This window comes from Dermacentor albipictus, chromosome 5 (genome assembly GCF_038994185.2).
Source record: "Dermacentor albipictus isolate Rhodes 1998 colony chromosome 5, USDA_Dalb.pri_finalv2, whole genome shotgun sequence".
Classification (NCBI taxonomy): domain Eukaryota; kingdom Metazoa; phylum Arthropoda; class Arachnida; order Ixodida; family Ixodidae; genus Dermacentor; species Dermacentor albipictus.
The window spans coordinates 167,027,579-167,043,589 of NC_091825.1; the positions used below are offsets into that span (position 1 = coordinate 167,027,579).

General features: G+C 45.1%; 2 protein-coding genes across 6 annotated transcripts in view; both read right to left on the reverse strand.

The window, feature by feature from the left end:
- Positions 1 to 16,011, reverse strand: part of LOC135904023 (uncharacterized) — a 58,455-nt gene that overhangs the window by 27,515 nt on the left and 14,929 nt on the right. For 2 of the 5 annotated variants that reach the window (XM_065434579.2, XM_065434578.2), the window contains exon 1: positions 100 to 380. In XM_065434579.2, coding sequence (XP_065290651.1) covers positions 100 to 286 — 187 coding nt within the window. In that variant the 5' untranslated portion in view covers positions 287 to 380. Of the gene's footprint in view, positions 1 to 99; positions 381 to 891; positions 1,231 to 3,885; positions 3,997 to 16,011 lie in introns of those variants that run through there. The other 3 variants (XM_065434580.2, XM_065434581.2, XM_065434582.2) reach the window with 3 other exon arrangements.
- Positions 7,540 to 9,107, reverse strand: LOC135904024 (nuclear receptor 2C2-associated protein). Its single transcript, XM_065434584.1, is given in 4 exon segments — positions 7,540 to 7,747; positions 7,816 to 8,005; positions 8,701 to 8,791; positions 8,942 to 9,107. Coding segments are annotated over 4 exon segments (447 nt in total). The 5' UTR covers positions 8,977 to 9,107; the 3' UTR covers positions 7,540 to 7,616.

Consider the following 16,011-nt stretch of genomic DNA (forward strand, 5'->3'; position numbering starts at 1 on the left):
GGCACAATCAGCACAAGGCTGCAGTTGTGGACAAGGGCTGCACAGTGTGATCACACCAAAGCTGCTACACACACACATGGCAATTGGAACAGAACTCACTGATGAACAGGGTGGATCGCTTCTGGCCTGTCTGCCACTCAAGCATGCCAAGCAGGCACTCCAGCTGCGGTCCCACCTTGTGCAGGCCCTGCTCCAGGGATGCTAGGAGTGAAGCCACATCCTCGCTGACCATGGCTGGTTGCTGCATCCTCAGTCTGGGAACCAAGATGGTACGTGGCTTGCTCATCTGGCCGCTCTCAGCTGGTGACCTACCCCTGAGTCATGCAAGGGCTCCGACAGCCATCCACCCCGTCATCGTCTTCCTCTCTTACCATTCATTAAATCAAAATGGCATTCACCCACTACGGAGGCATTGGCCAAGAAGCCAGCAGTTGACAATACTGGTGCCAGTGTATTTCATCATTTTTATTCGATGCAACAGCTAGCAACATTTTTTAATTTTTGTTTCTTGATGGTATACTGTAATCCTAGTCAGGATAACATTCACATTAGGAAGATATGATAACATGGTTTCTGCAAAACTGGCAAGCAAAAAGAAATTTACAAATTACTTTATTCAGAAAAAATGCCAAAAACGAAATAAACCATCTGAACTCAGCATAAAAAAAAGAGGACAAGCACAACCAAAATAAAAAAAAATATGCAGATCCCACACACGTCAGAATAGGTGATAAGTGAAGCTTTCTGCAAAGAAGGGGTAAGGCGTGCAGACACGGCCACATGAGGGGAGAAGTGGACAACATGAACGTGTTGTCCGCTTCTTTCCTTTTGTGTTTGTGTCTGCACGCCTTACCCCTTCCTTGCATTATGAATCCTTTCCCACTAGCTCACCTTTCTGTCGTTCTAAGAAGTACCCCACACACGTGAAGCTTTCTTTTCTGTTTACTGGCGACATGTCTTCACTTCTATGTAGCTCAACACTCCTCATTCAATGTATGCTTTGGTTCCACTTTGGCTGGCACTTTGTCCACTCCTTCCTCCAAACTTGGCTGCTTCTGTTGCAAACTTCACTTCTCTGCAGCTCCTTGTTCAGCAAATGTTCTGGTCCCAGTTTGGTTTAATTTTCCTTTCATGATGGCACATATTTTGTTCCCCTTGCTTGACATTCGGCTGGGTGGCACATGCCCAGTGGCCCATGTCGGACACGACCGCGGCAGCCGGCAAGGTCCACTTCAAAGCAAGGGCATAACACAGTCAATATTAAGCAGTACGTACATGCCCTCAATTCATAAAAAAAGCTTTACATATGTCTGACCAATGAGCAGTTGTGGGTATGTGCCATCACTTCAGTAGGTAAAAAAATGCACTGACGATTACGATACTCCCTAATGCTAAATTTGAGCACAGCTCTAGAAGTGTTTTCGTTTCGCGATATACTGGCTGGTGCAGACAATCTGTCTCGTGCAGCATGTTGCAAATGAAGCCAAGTGTGGCGTGACTACCTCACTAATCTCGAGATCAAGAGCCAGTGCGTGGGCGATGAGTGGGTGCGATTCACAGCAGCTGCCGACGACAAACCTCCCAGACGATGCACACTACTCTGGCGCCATCTCGTAGCCATCATCGCCGTACTATGCTCCAAGTGAAAAATCGCTTCCTCTTGCTCTCGCAATCCATCATGCAACGCCATCGAAAGCAGTCGAACCCACCTATTGACTGATTTCGTGATCGTGAGACTATTCTCAGTAATACATGCTTGCTATAATTTTGAGTTAAAGTGAAAAATATATAGGTTAGCAATCTCAGAATACAGAAAGATCATTTCATCTTCGCACTATGTGTAGCTGCACATGGCGTCATGAGATTTGCAAGACAGCTTCATTAAATAGTGAGGCCATTCTATTATTAGTTAAAAAAGCACTTCAGGGCCTCCTTAAGAAGGGCTTTTCGTCGGGAATAAACTGTTGTTTAATGTCAGTGCCTGTCCGGTCATTTTCTTTCAAGCCGTTGTCTTCCTTGTGCTATTTCTGCAAACAATTGGCTCTCTACACCAAATTATAGCCAGAAAAACCTCTCTTAATGCACAAATAGTCTAGCGGAAGCATCACTATAGTAAAATAATAATGGGTACTGATAAGGTAAGCAATGTTAACAGAAGACAGCCTCCAGCCCCCAGCAGTGCCTTATAGGAAAAAGTAGTCAATCAAAGTTGAGAGAATGCAATGCTCATGAAGAAAATGTCTTAGCGCTTCTATATGGTGGCGGATACAGGTGGACACAACAGGTGGGTGATTTATTACATGATGGCATCTTGGAAACGGGCAGAATTGGTTTGCAATATGATGTAAAGGAGAGCTGCTCAGACTATGAAAGAAAGACCAGAACCAAATTCAACAGCTAGTTAGCTTGCAGGGAAGATAGAACTGGATTACTTATGTGATAAAAAATGTAATGAACAAACAAACTTCACCTTTTTTCCCAATACTAGAATGTGCCTCTCTGAATCGCACATTTTTCGGTTCAAATGATGTGGTGATAAAGTTCACGAGGGTGAACTCTGAGGATGAGCGTGAGGATGAACTCTGAAGGCGCGGACGTCCTGAACAAATGTAAGCTTCAAAGTTCCAAGTTACCAGTGAAACACGTTGTTACGTACTTAGTTAAAAATGCACTGTCTGTCCTACCTGCTGACAAAGAAGGAGGCTTTGTATTATTTTCACATGGTAGCTACAACGAAAAAGCTAATGAAGCACTAGCAGCCGTGTTCAATGAACACAAGGAAATTTCACTGGCGAAAGTCAAGAGCAGGGCTGTAGCGATGTGCCGGGACATGAACCTAGATAAAGTATTAAAATCAATAGGAAAAAGCAAGAAGGACAGTCTAGATGTGTTTTTTAGCGCGAAAACTCACAAAGAAGGTGTCCCGTTCAGAGTAATAGTATCGGAGAAAGGCACATGGCAGAAATCTGTTGCAGTCTATTTATTAGACAAGCTTAACCTACTCGAGATTAAGGATCCCGTTCATCACGAGAAATTCCGAGGAAGTGTTAGCCTTTGTCGAGGCCAACTGTAACGCGGGACTAAAGGCCTTCTCAGCAGATGTTAAGGACCTGTATTATTCTTTGCCGCAGAATGAATTGTTAAGTTGTGCTCAATCATGTATAGATGAATTTGGGGCAGTAAGATTTAGCACGAAGGCGGGCACAACCGTTGAATATTTTTTAGAACTTTTAGACTTGTACATGAAGTCAACATTTGTGCAAAGAAATGACATTGCGTACCTTCAAATACAAGGGGTCTGTATAGGATCCTGCTTAGCACCTGTTTTAAGCAACCTGTACTTAGCCAAGCTAGACAGAGACCTGTGCTCACGCATCAATGATACAAAAGTTGTTAAAATATTTCGATTTGTTGTTGATTTTTTGGTGTTTGTGATTGTTCAGCAAGACAACTTTGACACAGAGTGTTCAGCTATTAGTAATATTATACGCGAGTGCCTTTGTCCTCTAGAAGTTACGTTCGAAGTGCCTATAGAACAAAAGATCAAATTTCTGGATATTAAATTTACCTTCGGTGATGAACTAACTTGCTGGTGTTACAGTCCCCGGACAAATAAACCGTTGTTGTCATATCATTCAGCCCATTCTAAACTGGTAAAAAGAGGAATTGCGAAAATGGGTTTCACTAACGCACTTACTAAACCATGCCATCATTGCACTGACGAAGCCTTCACACAACAAGCCATGCGGCTACATGAAGCAGGCTATCCCAATCATGTACTGACATCAGTTGCCGAGGGAATACTTCGGCAAGTGCAGCAATCAGGGACTGCTGAACGAGCGGAAAGAGATAGGGACCGAGAGAAAAAAAGAACAACAGAGATACCTTATATCCACCGGTTGTCGCACAACCTAAAGAAAATTGTCCGCCGAGGAAACACTGATGTGGTTTTTTCTGCACCCAACAAACTAATCAGCCTGTGCAAGAAAACAAGACCTGAAAAGAAAGAAAGTGCCCCTAGCTGCCAAATTAAACACAGGAAGAAGTTCAGAGAATGTAAGACTTCAATTATATATCGTATACCCTTATTGTGTGGGAAGTATTACGTCGGACAGTCGGGCAGATGCATAAATGATAGACTGCGCGAACACAAAAATAAAGTCGACAAACTTGTATCAGATGGGTTTCTCTCCCTTAATTGTAAGCAACATAAGTGCTCCCCTCTTTTCGAATCAACAACCATTACCGGTAGAAACAAGTGCGAACTCACCAGACTTATAATAGAAGCCGAGCAGATTGATGCCCTAGGGGATACATGTATCAGCAAACCATCATTGGCTCTCTCTGAAAAAGAACTGAAATTTTTGTGCATGGCCTAACATATCACAAAATGTATCACTCTGATTGTTAATCTGTTCACGTGGCTGTCACTCATGTTGTCTGAGTGTATAAGTACGACCTGGTTTTCGACAATAAACAGTGTTGGAAGTTAGCGCTGTGTGTGTCCCTTTGTGTCTTCTCTGTCCCGTCTTTGAATCGCGCTACCGTACTCCCCTTGAAGATGTGGTGATAGCTGCAGATACTGGGGCTTCCCTCTAGCATGGTTTCAATATGATAGTGCCATGTCTACATTTTTTGCCATAATACAAGCAAACACTGCGCGTGCACAAATTGCGAGAACCGCTGTGCAACCATTAACATGCACACTGTCTTGCAAGCTAGCTTACAATTATGGACAGGGCCCATTATGTGGCTACCAAGCTGCGAATGGCTACCTATGTTAGGACGAGACAAAACTGAAAATTTTGGCTTGACTAAAGCTTGATAAGAGACACAATTTCTGCAAAATTAGAACAAAATAAGAAATTAAAGTTCCGAACAGATTCAATGGCCTTCGATGCACAATCAGCTTAATCAGCGGCAGCAGCCTATTCTGTGTCCACTGCAAGATGAAGGCCTTTCTCTGCCATCTCCAATTACCCTTGTCCTGCGCCAACTGATTCCAACTAGTGCCTGAGAATTTAATTTCATCACCCCACCTAGTCTTCTGCCGTCCTCGACTGCACTTCACTTCTCTTGGCACCCATTCTGTAACTCTAATGGTCCAACAGTTATCTAAACTGCGCAATCCATGACCTGCCAAGCCCCATTTCTTTCTCTTAATGTCAATTAGAATATCAGCTATCCCCGTCTGCTCTCTGATCCACACCACTCTCTTCCCATCTCTTAACATTACGGCCAACATTCTTCGTTCCATTGCTCTTTGCACGGTCCTTCACTTGTTCTCAAGCTTCTGTGTCAGTCTCCAAGTCTCTGCCCCATATGTCAGCATCGGTAGAATGCATTGATTGTACACCTTTCTTTTCAATGATAATGGTAAGCTTCCAGTCAGGATCTGATAATGTCTGCTGTATGCGCTCCAACCCACTTTTACTCTTCTGTAAATTTCCTTCTCATGTTCAGTGTTCCCTGTGATTAGTTGACCTAGGTAAACGTACTCCTTCATAGACTCTAGAGGCTGACTGGTGATCCTGAACTTTTGTTCCTTTGCCCGGCTGTTGATTACCTTTGTCTTCTGCATATTAATCTTCAACCCCACTCTTACACGCTCTCTGTTAAGGCCCTCAAACATTTTTTGTCTGTCGTCCCCAGTGTTCCTGAACAGAACAATGCCATCTGCAAACCGAAGGTTGCCGAGATATTCACCATTAATCTTTACTCATAAGCCTTCTCAACTTGATAGCCTGAGTGATTCTTCCAAGCACGCAGTGAATAGCATTGGAGAGATTGTGTCTCCTTGTCTGACCCCTTTCTTTATAGGTGTCTTTCTACTTTTCTTGTGGAAAATTAAGGTAGCTGCAGAATTTCTGTAGATATTTTCGAAGATATTCACATATGCCTCCTGTACTCCTTGATTATGTAATGCCTCTATGACTGCTGGTATCTCTACTGAATCAAATGCCTTTTCGTAGTCTATGAAAGGCATATAGAAAGACTGATTGTACTCTGCAGATTTCTCGATTACCTGATTGATGACATGGATGTGATCCATTGTACAGTATCCCTTCCTGAAGCCAGCCTGTTCGCTTGCTTGACTGAAGTGTTGTCCTTATTCTATTGGAGGTTATCTTGGTGAATATATAATACTGGGAGTAAGCTAATGGGCCTATAATTTAACAATTCTTTAACGTCTCCCTTTTGTGGATTAGTATAATGTTTGCATTTTTCCCGTTTTCTGGGACCCTTGCAGTCGATAGACACTTCATATATAGAGCCGCCAATTTTCCAAGCATTGTCACTTCTCCATCTTTATTAAATTGACTGTTATTCCATCTTCATTTGCCACTCATCCTCGTTTCATGTCTTGCAAGGCCCTTCTGACCTCATCGCTAGTTACAGGAGTTTCTGTATCCTGTTCATTACTGTTTCTAATGGAGGTATCCTGGCTCCTCTATGTACTGTACAGGTCAGTATAGAATTCTTCCGCTGCTTTTACTATACCTTTGAGATTGCCGATCACATTACCCTGCTTATCTTTCAGTGCATACATCTTGGCTTGTCCTACGCCAAGTGTTCTTCTCACTAATTTCATGCTGCATCCATTCTTTATTGCTTCCTCAGTCGTTCTTACATTATAATTTCGAATATTCCTTATTTTCTCCTTGATCAGTTTTAACAATTGTTCAAATCCTATCTGATCTCTTGAGATGGACACTTTCATTCTTTATATCATTTCTTCATTAGGTCTTTCGTTGTTTCGGAGAGCTTACCTATTGGTTGCGTTGGTATGCTACCTCCCACTTCAATTGCTGCTTCTGAAGCCAGCCTAGTTAAGGTTTCATACATTATCTCTTCGTCTTCATCTCACTGTTCTAAGGCTGCATATTTATTCGCAAGTACCAGCCTGAATTGGTCAGCTTTTACCCTTGCTGTGCCTAGCTTGGCCTGTTTCTTCTTGACCAATTTTACTCTGTCTTTCTTCAAATTGAGGTGAATCTTAGCGCTCACTAACCTATGATCACTGCACTTTACCATACCTAACACTTCTACATCCTGCACTATGCTGGGATCGGCAGAAAGTATGAAATGAATTTCTTGTTTCACCATTAGGGCTTTTCCAGCTCCATTTTTTTGTTCCAACGCTTCTTGAAGAAGGTGTTCGTTACTCGCACCCTATGCCTTTCTGCCAATGCTACCAAGATCTCTTCTCGAGTGCTCCTAGGATCCACGCTGTAGTTACCAATCGCTTGTTCGCCACTCTTGCACTGAATTCACCCATTGCTACAGGATATTACTGAGTTTGCATTTTTCTCATTGCTAATTGAACATCTTCATAAAACTGATCTATCAACCTCGAGTAATTATCATGATTGGAGGTTAATACCTTCTATCTGTACTACCTTTATAATCTTTATGCATGCGTAATACAGCACCATAGTTCGGTATACATTGGTAATGAGTGTACGTAGGGCTTTTGCACCTATGTATGAGCAAATCATCCTTAACACAATTATGTACGGAATGATTATAAGAACAGTGTCGACTTAAAATAGTTTTTATTATGCAGAACAGGCACTAATCTAGTGAGTTGTGACTCACTAAGTCTGGTAACAGAATTACGCATTCGATTTTTTCCCAGAAATCGCCAGATGATACAGCACGATCCGGCCAAACATGTCTGTGCTCGAGCGAAACACTATCCGCATCCTTTCCACTGGATTGTCCAGCTGCAAAAGAAACTTTTGCTCTCGTCAAGGATGCATCCCAGGAAAGCCTCCAAAATAAATAAATAAATAAATAAATAAAAAAGTCCACAATAAGAAAAGGATATCTGCAACGCATTGCTATCTTCTGGGAATATGCCAAAACACGTTGTCGCGCTGGAACTAGCAGCAACCACTTCTATCTGCACTTCTTTGCCAGCAAATCCACCTTGAAACTGCAGGTGAATTTCGGAAGGCGCAACAGGTGCAGCAAAATCTAAGCAGATCCACTGAGGTGTTCCCTGAAACGATATTTTATGAGCAACGCTTTTATCGCTAAAGCAGGTTTTTTTTTTTTTTTTTTTTTTTTACAAAGCACGTAGACACAGTCCCTGGACGAGGTTTTGGCTGGTGTTGTAGAAGTCGCGGGGGCTTTTTTCGTTGCTGGGTGTACGTCGGACAAACTTTCTCACACCTGCGGCGCTCGCGCCGAGTCAGTCAAGCCAGATTATACCGTTCTCGCGGCTTACGACGCTCTACCTTCGATACTACATCACTGATTTTCCCGGGTGAGCCGTAGGGGCCGTAATAGAGGCCGAGCCTGCTGTCCTGGAGAGGTATCTTCGCTCGTACCACGCTTTTCGTATGCTGCTCTCCGTGACCTTTCAAAAGCATCCTCAATGATCCCCTTTGAGTTAAATAAACGTCCTTCTGCAAAAACATGAGCGAAAATCGGTAGGCGAGAGCCGCTGAGTTACCGAAGCGGAAGCAAAGCAGGTAGTATACGTGCGACGTACCTTTAGGCACAGTGTTATTATAATCTCGGGTGCTTTCCTGAGGCCTCCGTTTGCCGGTTGCATGTGCCCTCCTGGAGAAGTACTTGTAAAAAATTAAATATGTCGTCGCGATGAAAAAAAGCACCCAGCAACGAGAAAAGCTGCCCGCGACTTCGACACCAGTCGGAACCTTGTCAGAACCTTGCCCAGTCCCTGTATACCTGGTCCGAGTTCCAACAGGTGTCTCGGTTTCCATCAGTGAGGTGCTTCTTGCCGAAGTTTGTAATGTCCCTGTTCAGTACAGAGCTCACCCTGCAAGTAAGCATGTACGAACCTAGCGCCTTGGTACCTGGCGAACACAAAAACAAATTTGCTGCCAACTATGTTCCGCAATGCTTAGGCGCACGTGCGATTATCAAGTAGCAAGATTGCTAATATAAAGCGCAAATATTAATGCCTTACCGAACGGTCGTATTTTTATCGATTAAGTTCATCATATCCGTGCATTTAAAAGTGCCTGAGTTACTGCATGTTACTGCACAAAGGAAATCGGAGTAAACAAGTACCACGCATAACAGTGTACTAGACTATGGTCAAGTGGGCCACGCGTGTGTAAAAGCTCTGCGAGGGCGCTGCGAACGAACTGGATAGGGGTAGAGACGGGCTTCGCGGCATATTCTACGTAATTTCGCTGCGGGCCCTAAGAGCGGTTGCCGCGTACGCTCTTATAATGGTGCTTTATTTTCACTGCAAATTTTGATTAACGCATTTTTTCCATGTATATTTATTTCAAGCATGTGTTATTCAACAGGACGTCTTCAATTTTGCTGTTGTTGTCTAGTGCGTCGTCTGCTAGCGAGCACGCGTTCGTGGCGCGGACGCCAAGTTTTTCTTGCAAGAAGTCTGTGCAGTAAAATTTTTTATGGTTTTACTTGCATTGGTTCGCCCGCAACTCTTGTCGGCTGGTACCAATTGTAGTTTTAGCCAGGTGAACTGATGTTTTTAACATTGTTTTCTAAATGTAACACGTAATTTTTGCCACAGAGGCCGCCTATCTGCAACATGAAGTAGACTCACTGGAAAAAAAAATTTTTTTTCTAGTGACTCAACCCCCGTATGCAGAAATGCAACTTAAGTCGAAGCACATGCTTGACTGCTTGACTTGATTTAGATGACGCCTGGCATTAACGTGCCCAAAGACGCTCACTGCGTTTCCTTCGGCGCGTTCCCGATAGGCGTATCAAGTCAAGCATGGGCTTCAACTTTAGTTACATTTCTGCATACGGGGGTAACATGAAGGAGTGTTCCTGTATATGCATATACAGGAACACTAACATGAAGGCACGTTTTCTGCATTGATATTGGCGGCGAGGAGTTACAGAGTCGCCATCTATCGGACGCGCCTCGCTGGCGTAGTATGAGGGATCACGCGGCGCGCTCTTCATAGGTTTTTCACAAACCGGCTGCGGACGCAACGCGTTCAGATACATTCGGCAATTTTTGACAGATCGTGACTCCTACATTAAAATCCAGGACACTGAACACGGTCCCTTTCGACTTGGAACCAGAGGACACCACGGATGCAGATAGCCACTGAGCAACCACGGCCTTTTCAATTGTGTTGGGGGTGATTGCATGGTGGCTTTGGCCCGGCCATGGATCGTCTTTGTAACTTTCATGTGCTTCTTTGAACAGTTAGCTACAATGCTTCACAGTGGCCAATGACACGCAATGTTCAACGCATACGGCAGCTATACGGCGAATAATTTCTTTTTGGGAAACATCTTCATTTGTCAAAAAATTGGAGGACGCTTAAGCTTCGCCTTCAAGAGTGGAACGCGACAGCGTTCGCGTCTACCCGCCAAGGGGTGTAAGACAGTGGGCTACGGCGCAGCGACTACGCGTCCCGCATCGGACTTCAGAACAGAATTCCTATCGCTGATGCCGAGATTAGAGGATGACCTTGTGCACGCTCTAGAAGCCAGTATTACGGCTGAGGAAATTGAATCAGCGATTCTGGAGCTTAGTTCACACAAGTCACCTGGGCCAGACGGTCTCGGTGCATCTCTATATAAAGCCTTTAGAACAGAAATGGCAGTCGCACTTGAAAGACTGATTAGAGAATTCTATGAAACGAAAACAAGTCCTCCATCCTTCCGAGCGTCCCACGTAGTACTAATTCCTAAAACGACTGATCCGATTAAGTTACAGTCTGTTGAATCATACCGTCCCATCAGTCTAACAAACGTGGACTATAAGATATTCATGAAGATTTCAGCTCGGCGCCTTCAAAGTGTTATTAAGTCACTTGTAGGGCCACATCAGACATGCGGCATAAAAGGCAGGTCAATCTTTACCAATGTTCACACAGCTAGAACTGTCCTTGAATGCTGTGACGGAATGTATGGGCGCGTGGCCATGTTGCAATTAGATCTGCACAAGGCGTTCGATAAAGTCGTACACGAAGTTCTGTTCTTGATCCTAGACCATATCAATGTTGGAACTGTTATTACAGAAGGTGTTAAAATGATGTACAATGGTTGTATAGCGATGCTGATAATTAATAGGCAGTTAAGTGATGGTATTCCTGTGCTGTCGTCTGTGAGACAAGGCTGCCCTTTATCCCCCCTGCTTTTCGCTCTCTACCTCGAGCCCTTTTGTTTGCAGCTGCTGAAGAGCCCAAACATTCGGGGTTACACTTTTCATAAAACTGAAGTTCGAGTTTTAGCATATGCTGATGATGTAGCAGTGTTTTGTACGGACCATGACAGTGTTAAAGCAGTTGTACAAGAGGCTGTAAAATTTTGTACTGCAAGTGGAAGTGCTATTAACTGGAACAAGTGTCTTGGTTTTTGGCATGGGAATTGGCAATACAAGCCCGAGACTTAACATGCAATGGGCGGTAACTCCAGGAACCTACCTAGGTGTCCCCCTCGAACATTATCGAGATAGCAAAGAATATTGGGACAATGAAGTAGCGCGAATGAAAACCCAGACCGGCAAATGGGAGGGCATACATTTTCAATGTTTGCAAGAGCCACAGTGTGTAATTTGTTTTTGGTCGCGAAAATCTTTTATGTGATGCAAGCGTTATGTCTGACGAGGATGTCTGTGCAAAAGCTACATAGAGTATTTGCGATGTTCATTTGGGCCTCAACATGGGAACGTACAAGTCGTAGTAATCTGTTCCATAGAGTGTTCAATGGGGGGGCTGGGGTTGTTACATTTGTTCCTCAAACAGATTGTAAGCAGGTTTCTTTTTTTGCGTGATCAAAAGGATGCTTTTCTGAGAACAATGATTCAAGCTAGACTGCGTGATTCATTGCCTGATTATATAGTGTCGTCCATGTATACGGGGCCAATGCCTTTAAGTGCTTTTTTGCGTGAAGTGGTCGCGTCTTTCCGAATACTAAAAGCAAGATTTTCCAGTGAATATCTGGCCGTTGTTACTAGTAAGAAGTTGTACAAAGATCTTGTTGATGCATTCTTGCCTGTACCGTTGTATCGTACAGTATTTGTTTTAGGTTCAGAACGAGATGTTCCTAAGAGAGTTAAACGAATGCCGGTGAGAGCTTCTGTAAAATCTTTCTTTTTTCAACTACATGCAGGCACTCTCCCAGTGAAACCGTGGCTGCAAAGCAAAGGCATTTTTGTACCTTGGTCTGTGAATTGCTTTATATGCAAAAAACCGGAGACGATTGAGCATATCTTTTTGGACTGTCATGACGCAGTGTTTTTGTGGGATATTCTAAAACGTAGCCTTAAAAAGGAATTGCCGTTAAATGCTTTCGGAATACGCTTCCTGCCATGCGCGGAACCAGAGGGAGTGCCTGTCGATCTGTTAATGCTTTTGTGCATGCACAGTGTGTGGCGAACGCGTATGGATATTAGACATGAGCGCATTGTTCAGGCTCCAGCTCATGAATATTTCATTGAAAGTGTGTTATATATACGCGAATTTTTCTGTGCACAGAGTGACCCTCCTGATTGGCTAAGTGTTTTGGACAAAGTGACTAGCCTACATCGTTCTTATCACACCACACTGATCCGGCATTGACTAGTTGTTTTTATGGACATGTAATACTCACATTGTACCTTCTTTTGCCAAGCCGGTAATAAAAAAAAAACTCGTGGCTGAGTGGTAGAGTCTCCGTCTCACACTCCGGAGACCCTGGTTCGATTCCCACCCAGCCCATGTTGCAAGTTGCTTTTTATTCATGAAGTGCCTGCTGGGATTTATCGCTCACGGCCAACGCCGACGCCGACGACACCGGCTTTTCCGCGACACGAACTCCTTAACGCTGTCGCGTTAAAACCTCACGACACCAAGCTGTTCAACTTTTGAAGTGTGTTCAACTTTTGAAGTGTCCATTAGGTCACGCAACCATATTCAACACCGTGTATGAGAGCATTAAAGAACATTTAACCTCACCTCTGCATGTCACTTGTAAATGAGATGCGTATGTGCTACGCGCATGCCTCGAAAATAATAAACCGAACCATTATTGCGCAGGGCGGGTTGTCTCACTTTCATTTGACTCGCCTTCGTACATAATTAGAAATGCGAAGATACAATGGAATATACAAATGTGAAGATACAGCTTGATAGAGGGCAAAAAATTGTCACTGGAAACAATGTTCACTGCGCATATGCACAAAACCTCGCAACAAGATATTTAAATATATGCATAAGTCACCAATGATTCTGCGTACCTAAGAAAAAGTCACTATATATAATGCATCAAACAAGGCAAATAAACAGGTTGCGCAACCACAGATTCACAGATCACAGCACCCCCCCCTCCCTCCACTCCCAAAATGTATCGCGTGCGACGGAAGGCGGCGCGCCTCCTCCCCGCTTTTCTCCCTTGCGCACACAAGACTCTGCCACCATCGTCGGCTCACCCCCTCCCCTTCCCCCCCGCATGCTTTCACTCACACATAGAGCATGCGGCGCGCGGTCACGATGTTATCGCCCTTGGCCGTTATTTATACGGAACATGAGGGCAACGACAGGAATGTGCCTGGATTCTTCATAGAGCTGCTATCGCAATAATAAAATAGTATCCGGCAACTGAAGCGTCCCGTCGCCCATTACTTTCCGCGAAAGAAGCAAGAATATCGAACTTTCACCATGCGAAAATTCGCTGCGCCGCAACAATGTCTTCCTTTTTTTTTTTGTGGGCGGGGGGCGGCGAAATAGAATAACGCAAAGGAAAGCATGTTGGCTACAATCGAATGCCTACTTTGGGTACCTAGTGTGGCTACCGAAGGAATATCGAAGAAAACGTGTGACGCTTGGTCCACAGAAAACCATACGCGTACTGCTCGGTATCCTACACCGACGAGACAAAATTTTCCGGAGAGGTCGCGCTCAAGCGAACGCGTTGCAATCCATCGAGTCCCCGCAGTGCTGGCGGCGAGCGACTATGCATTGTTTCTTTTTCTCGTCTGCTAGCCAGAAAGCGTCCAAAACTCTGCCAGGCGAAAATGCAGTCGGCCAGAGAAAAACAAACGCGCATCCAAGTGGGCCGCGCGGTTATCAATGCAGCACGAGAAAAACGCATGCGCTCTGGCTGGATCGGCAGCCCACGGGTTGCGAGAAAAAGAAAAAGAAATGAGAAAGAGGCTCAACATATCCTCGTGAATAAAAGTCTAGGTAGAAAAATAAATAAGAACTTAGTTACAATGGTGGCTTTAGTGTCTTGACATGCATGCTTTGGCGCAGGTGAAAAAAAAATGTTTATATTCTTTTCTGTGACCTGAGGGCACAAATGAACCACCACAACGCTTTGTCTCATCGGACTTCGCTGCGTGCTTTGTCAACTTGTCTGATAGTGTGTTGATTTGGCTTGTCTCGTTGTATGGCCCGATGTACGACTTTAGGAAAGTCGATGCACCTTTGGCGTCAAATGTTTACAACAGCATTAAACCCACAAAGTTCCGGAATTGAAAATCTAAAGCACGACCTTGAAAATGTCAATGGACCTTTCGCATCAAAATGTTATGAGAACTTTATACCCACAATGTTTCAGAATTTAAATCCAAGCGCTCCGTAGATTCCGCGGCCTCCGCGAGATGCCGAGACGGGCCCGCTCGCCTTCAACACGCCCTTGAAATTTTGTGCCCGGTGGGGCTCCTTGCGTTACGATATGTGACTCCCGATGCATGGGCGTTGCCCCGAAATCCAGCCCGATTTAGCAATGTTCGAGCTAAAATGTCTTTTCGAGCGTGAATTAAGGACATTCTTGACAAAATCGAGCAGGATTTCTGGCGCCGGAAGTTGTTTTGGTCGGCGGCACATGACAGCACGAAAAAATTTCGGGGGGGGGGGGGCTGAAGCCCCATACGCCCCCCCCCCCCTGGCTACGCCCCTGGCAGGTGGTGAAGGGCAGGCGTCTGCTAATCAGGCAGGCTGTAAGCCCAGTCAAACGACCTCGCCAGTTGGTTGCCAAACGCGGTCAACCCAGTAGTGGCCATGACAAACAAGACCAAACTGAAAGTGCAGGGGACAATGTTCTACGTGCTTTAATAAAATATGGCACCAACACATTGCTGTATATTCCTTCCTGCCAAAAATGCGGAGATATTACAGCTCACACGTGTTCTAGCATGTAGCGCGCGGTTTGTACAAACGTAATAGCGTACTTACCCGATGTATTCGCTTCTGCAGTCTGCAGAGCACTCAGTGTGGCCATTGCGGACTTATGAGGTCTTTTGAGAAAAAAACATGAAACAAGCCTTCCGCCCACTGCAGCTAAAAAGCCAAAGTTTCGCTTTTGCGCCTCCCGGCGTAGTGGCAGCCCAGGTCTGCTAATTCGCGGCGCTTGGGATAGATGGCGCGACCGGCGCTCATCAATATGGCGGTGCGCTTTGAATTAACGGTGTTCTGGTGTATAGGTGTTCTGTGGTTTTGCTGTCAGCGCCAGTGGCGTAGCAACAGGGGGGGCCGGGGGGCCGTGGGCCCCGGGTGCAAGGGGCCAGTGAGGGGGGGGGGGGGGTGTCATATACGTCTGAAGACACCCCTCTTTCCGCCGGCTACACCCGGGGAGGGGGGTGACAGATGACCTATGGGCCCCGGGTGCCAGATGACCTAGCTACGCCACTGGTCAGCGCTCAGCGAAAGCACCACGCGCGAGCTCTTCCGAACATTTCTGTAAGTACTTTCGAAACGAGAGAAGGTCTTTACTGTCTAAATAATAATCTTGGGCAAACTGAAAGCACACAATCGTTTACAGACGCTACTCTTTACCGCGAATACGTACAGTGAACGCCACTGCGCGCGGTCGCCGCGATGAAGTCTCCGGAACCGGCTTCTCGCGTGAAAGGTAGGTAAACGCTAAAAGCGAACTATGTGAAATATGTTCTTATAGTGTTCGTATAACTAAATCGAGCGTAATTGAACGAAGCCTCAATGCAGCGATCGCGCAGATTCGCAGCGACCGACTGCGCGTCTGCATGCTTGTCCGTCCGCGTACTGTTTCGCTTTCGCCGCGCGAGCGTTTTCGCACCGTGCCATGAGCTTTAGGCCA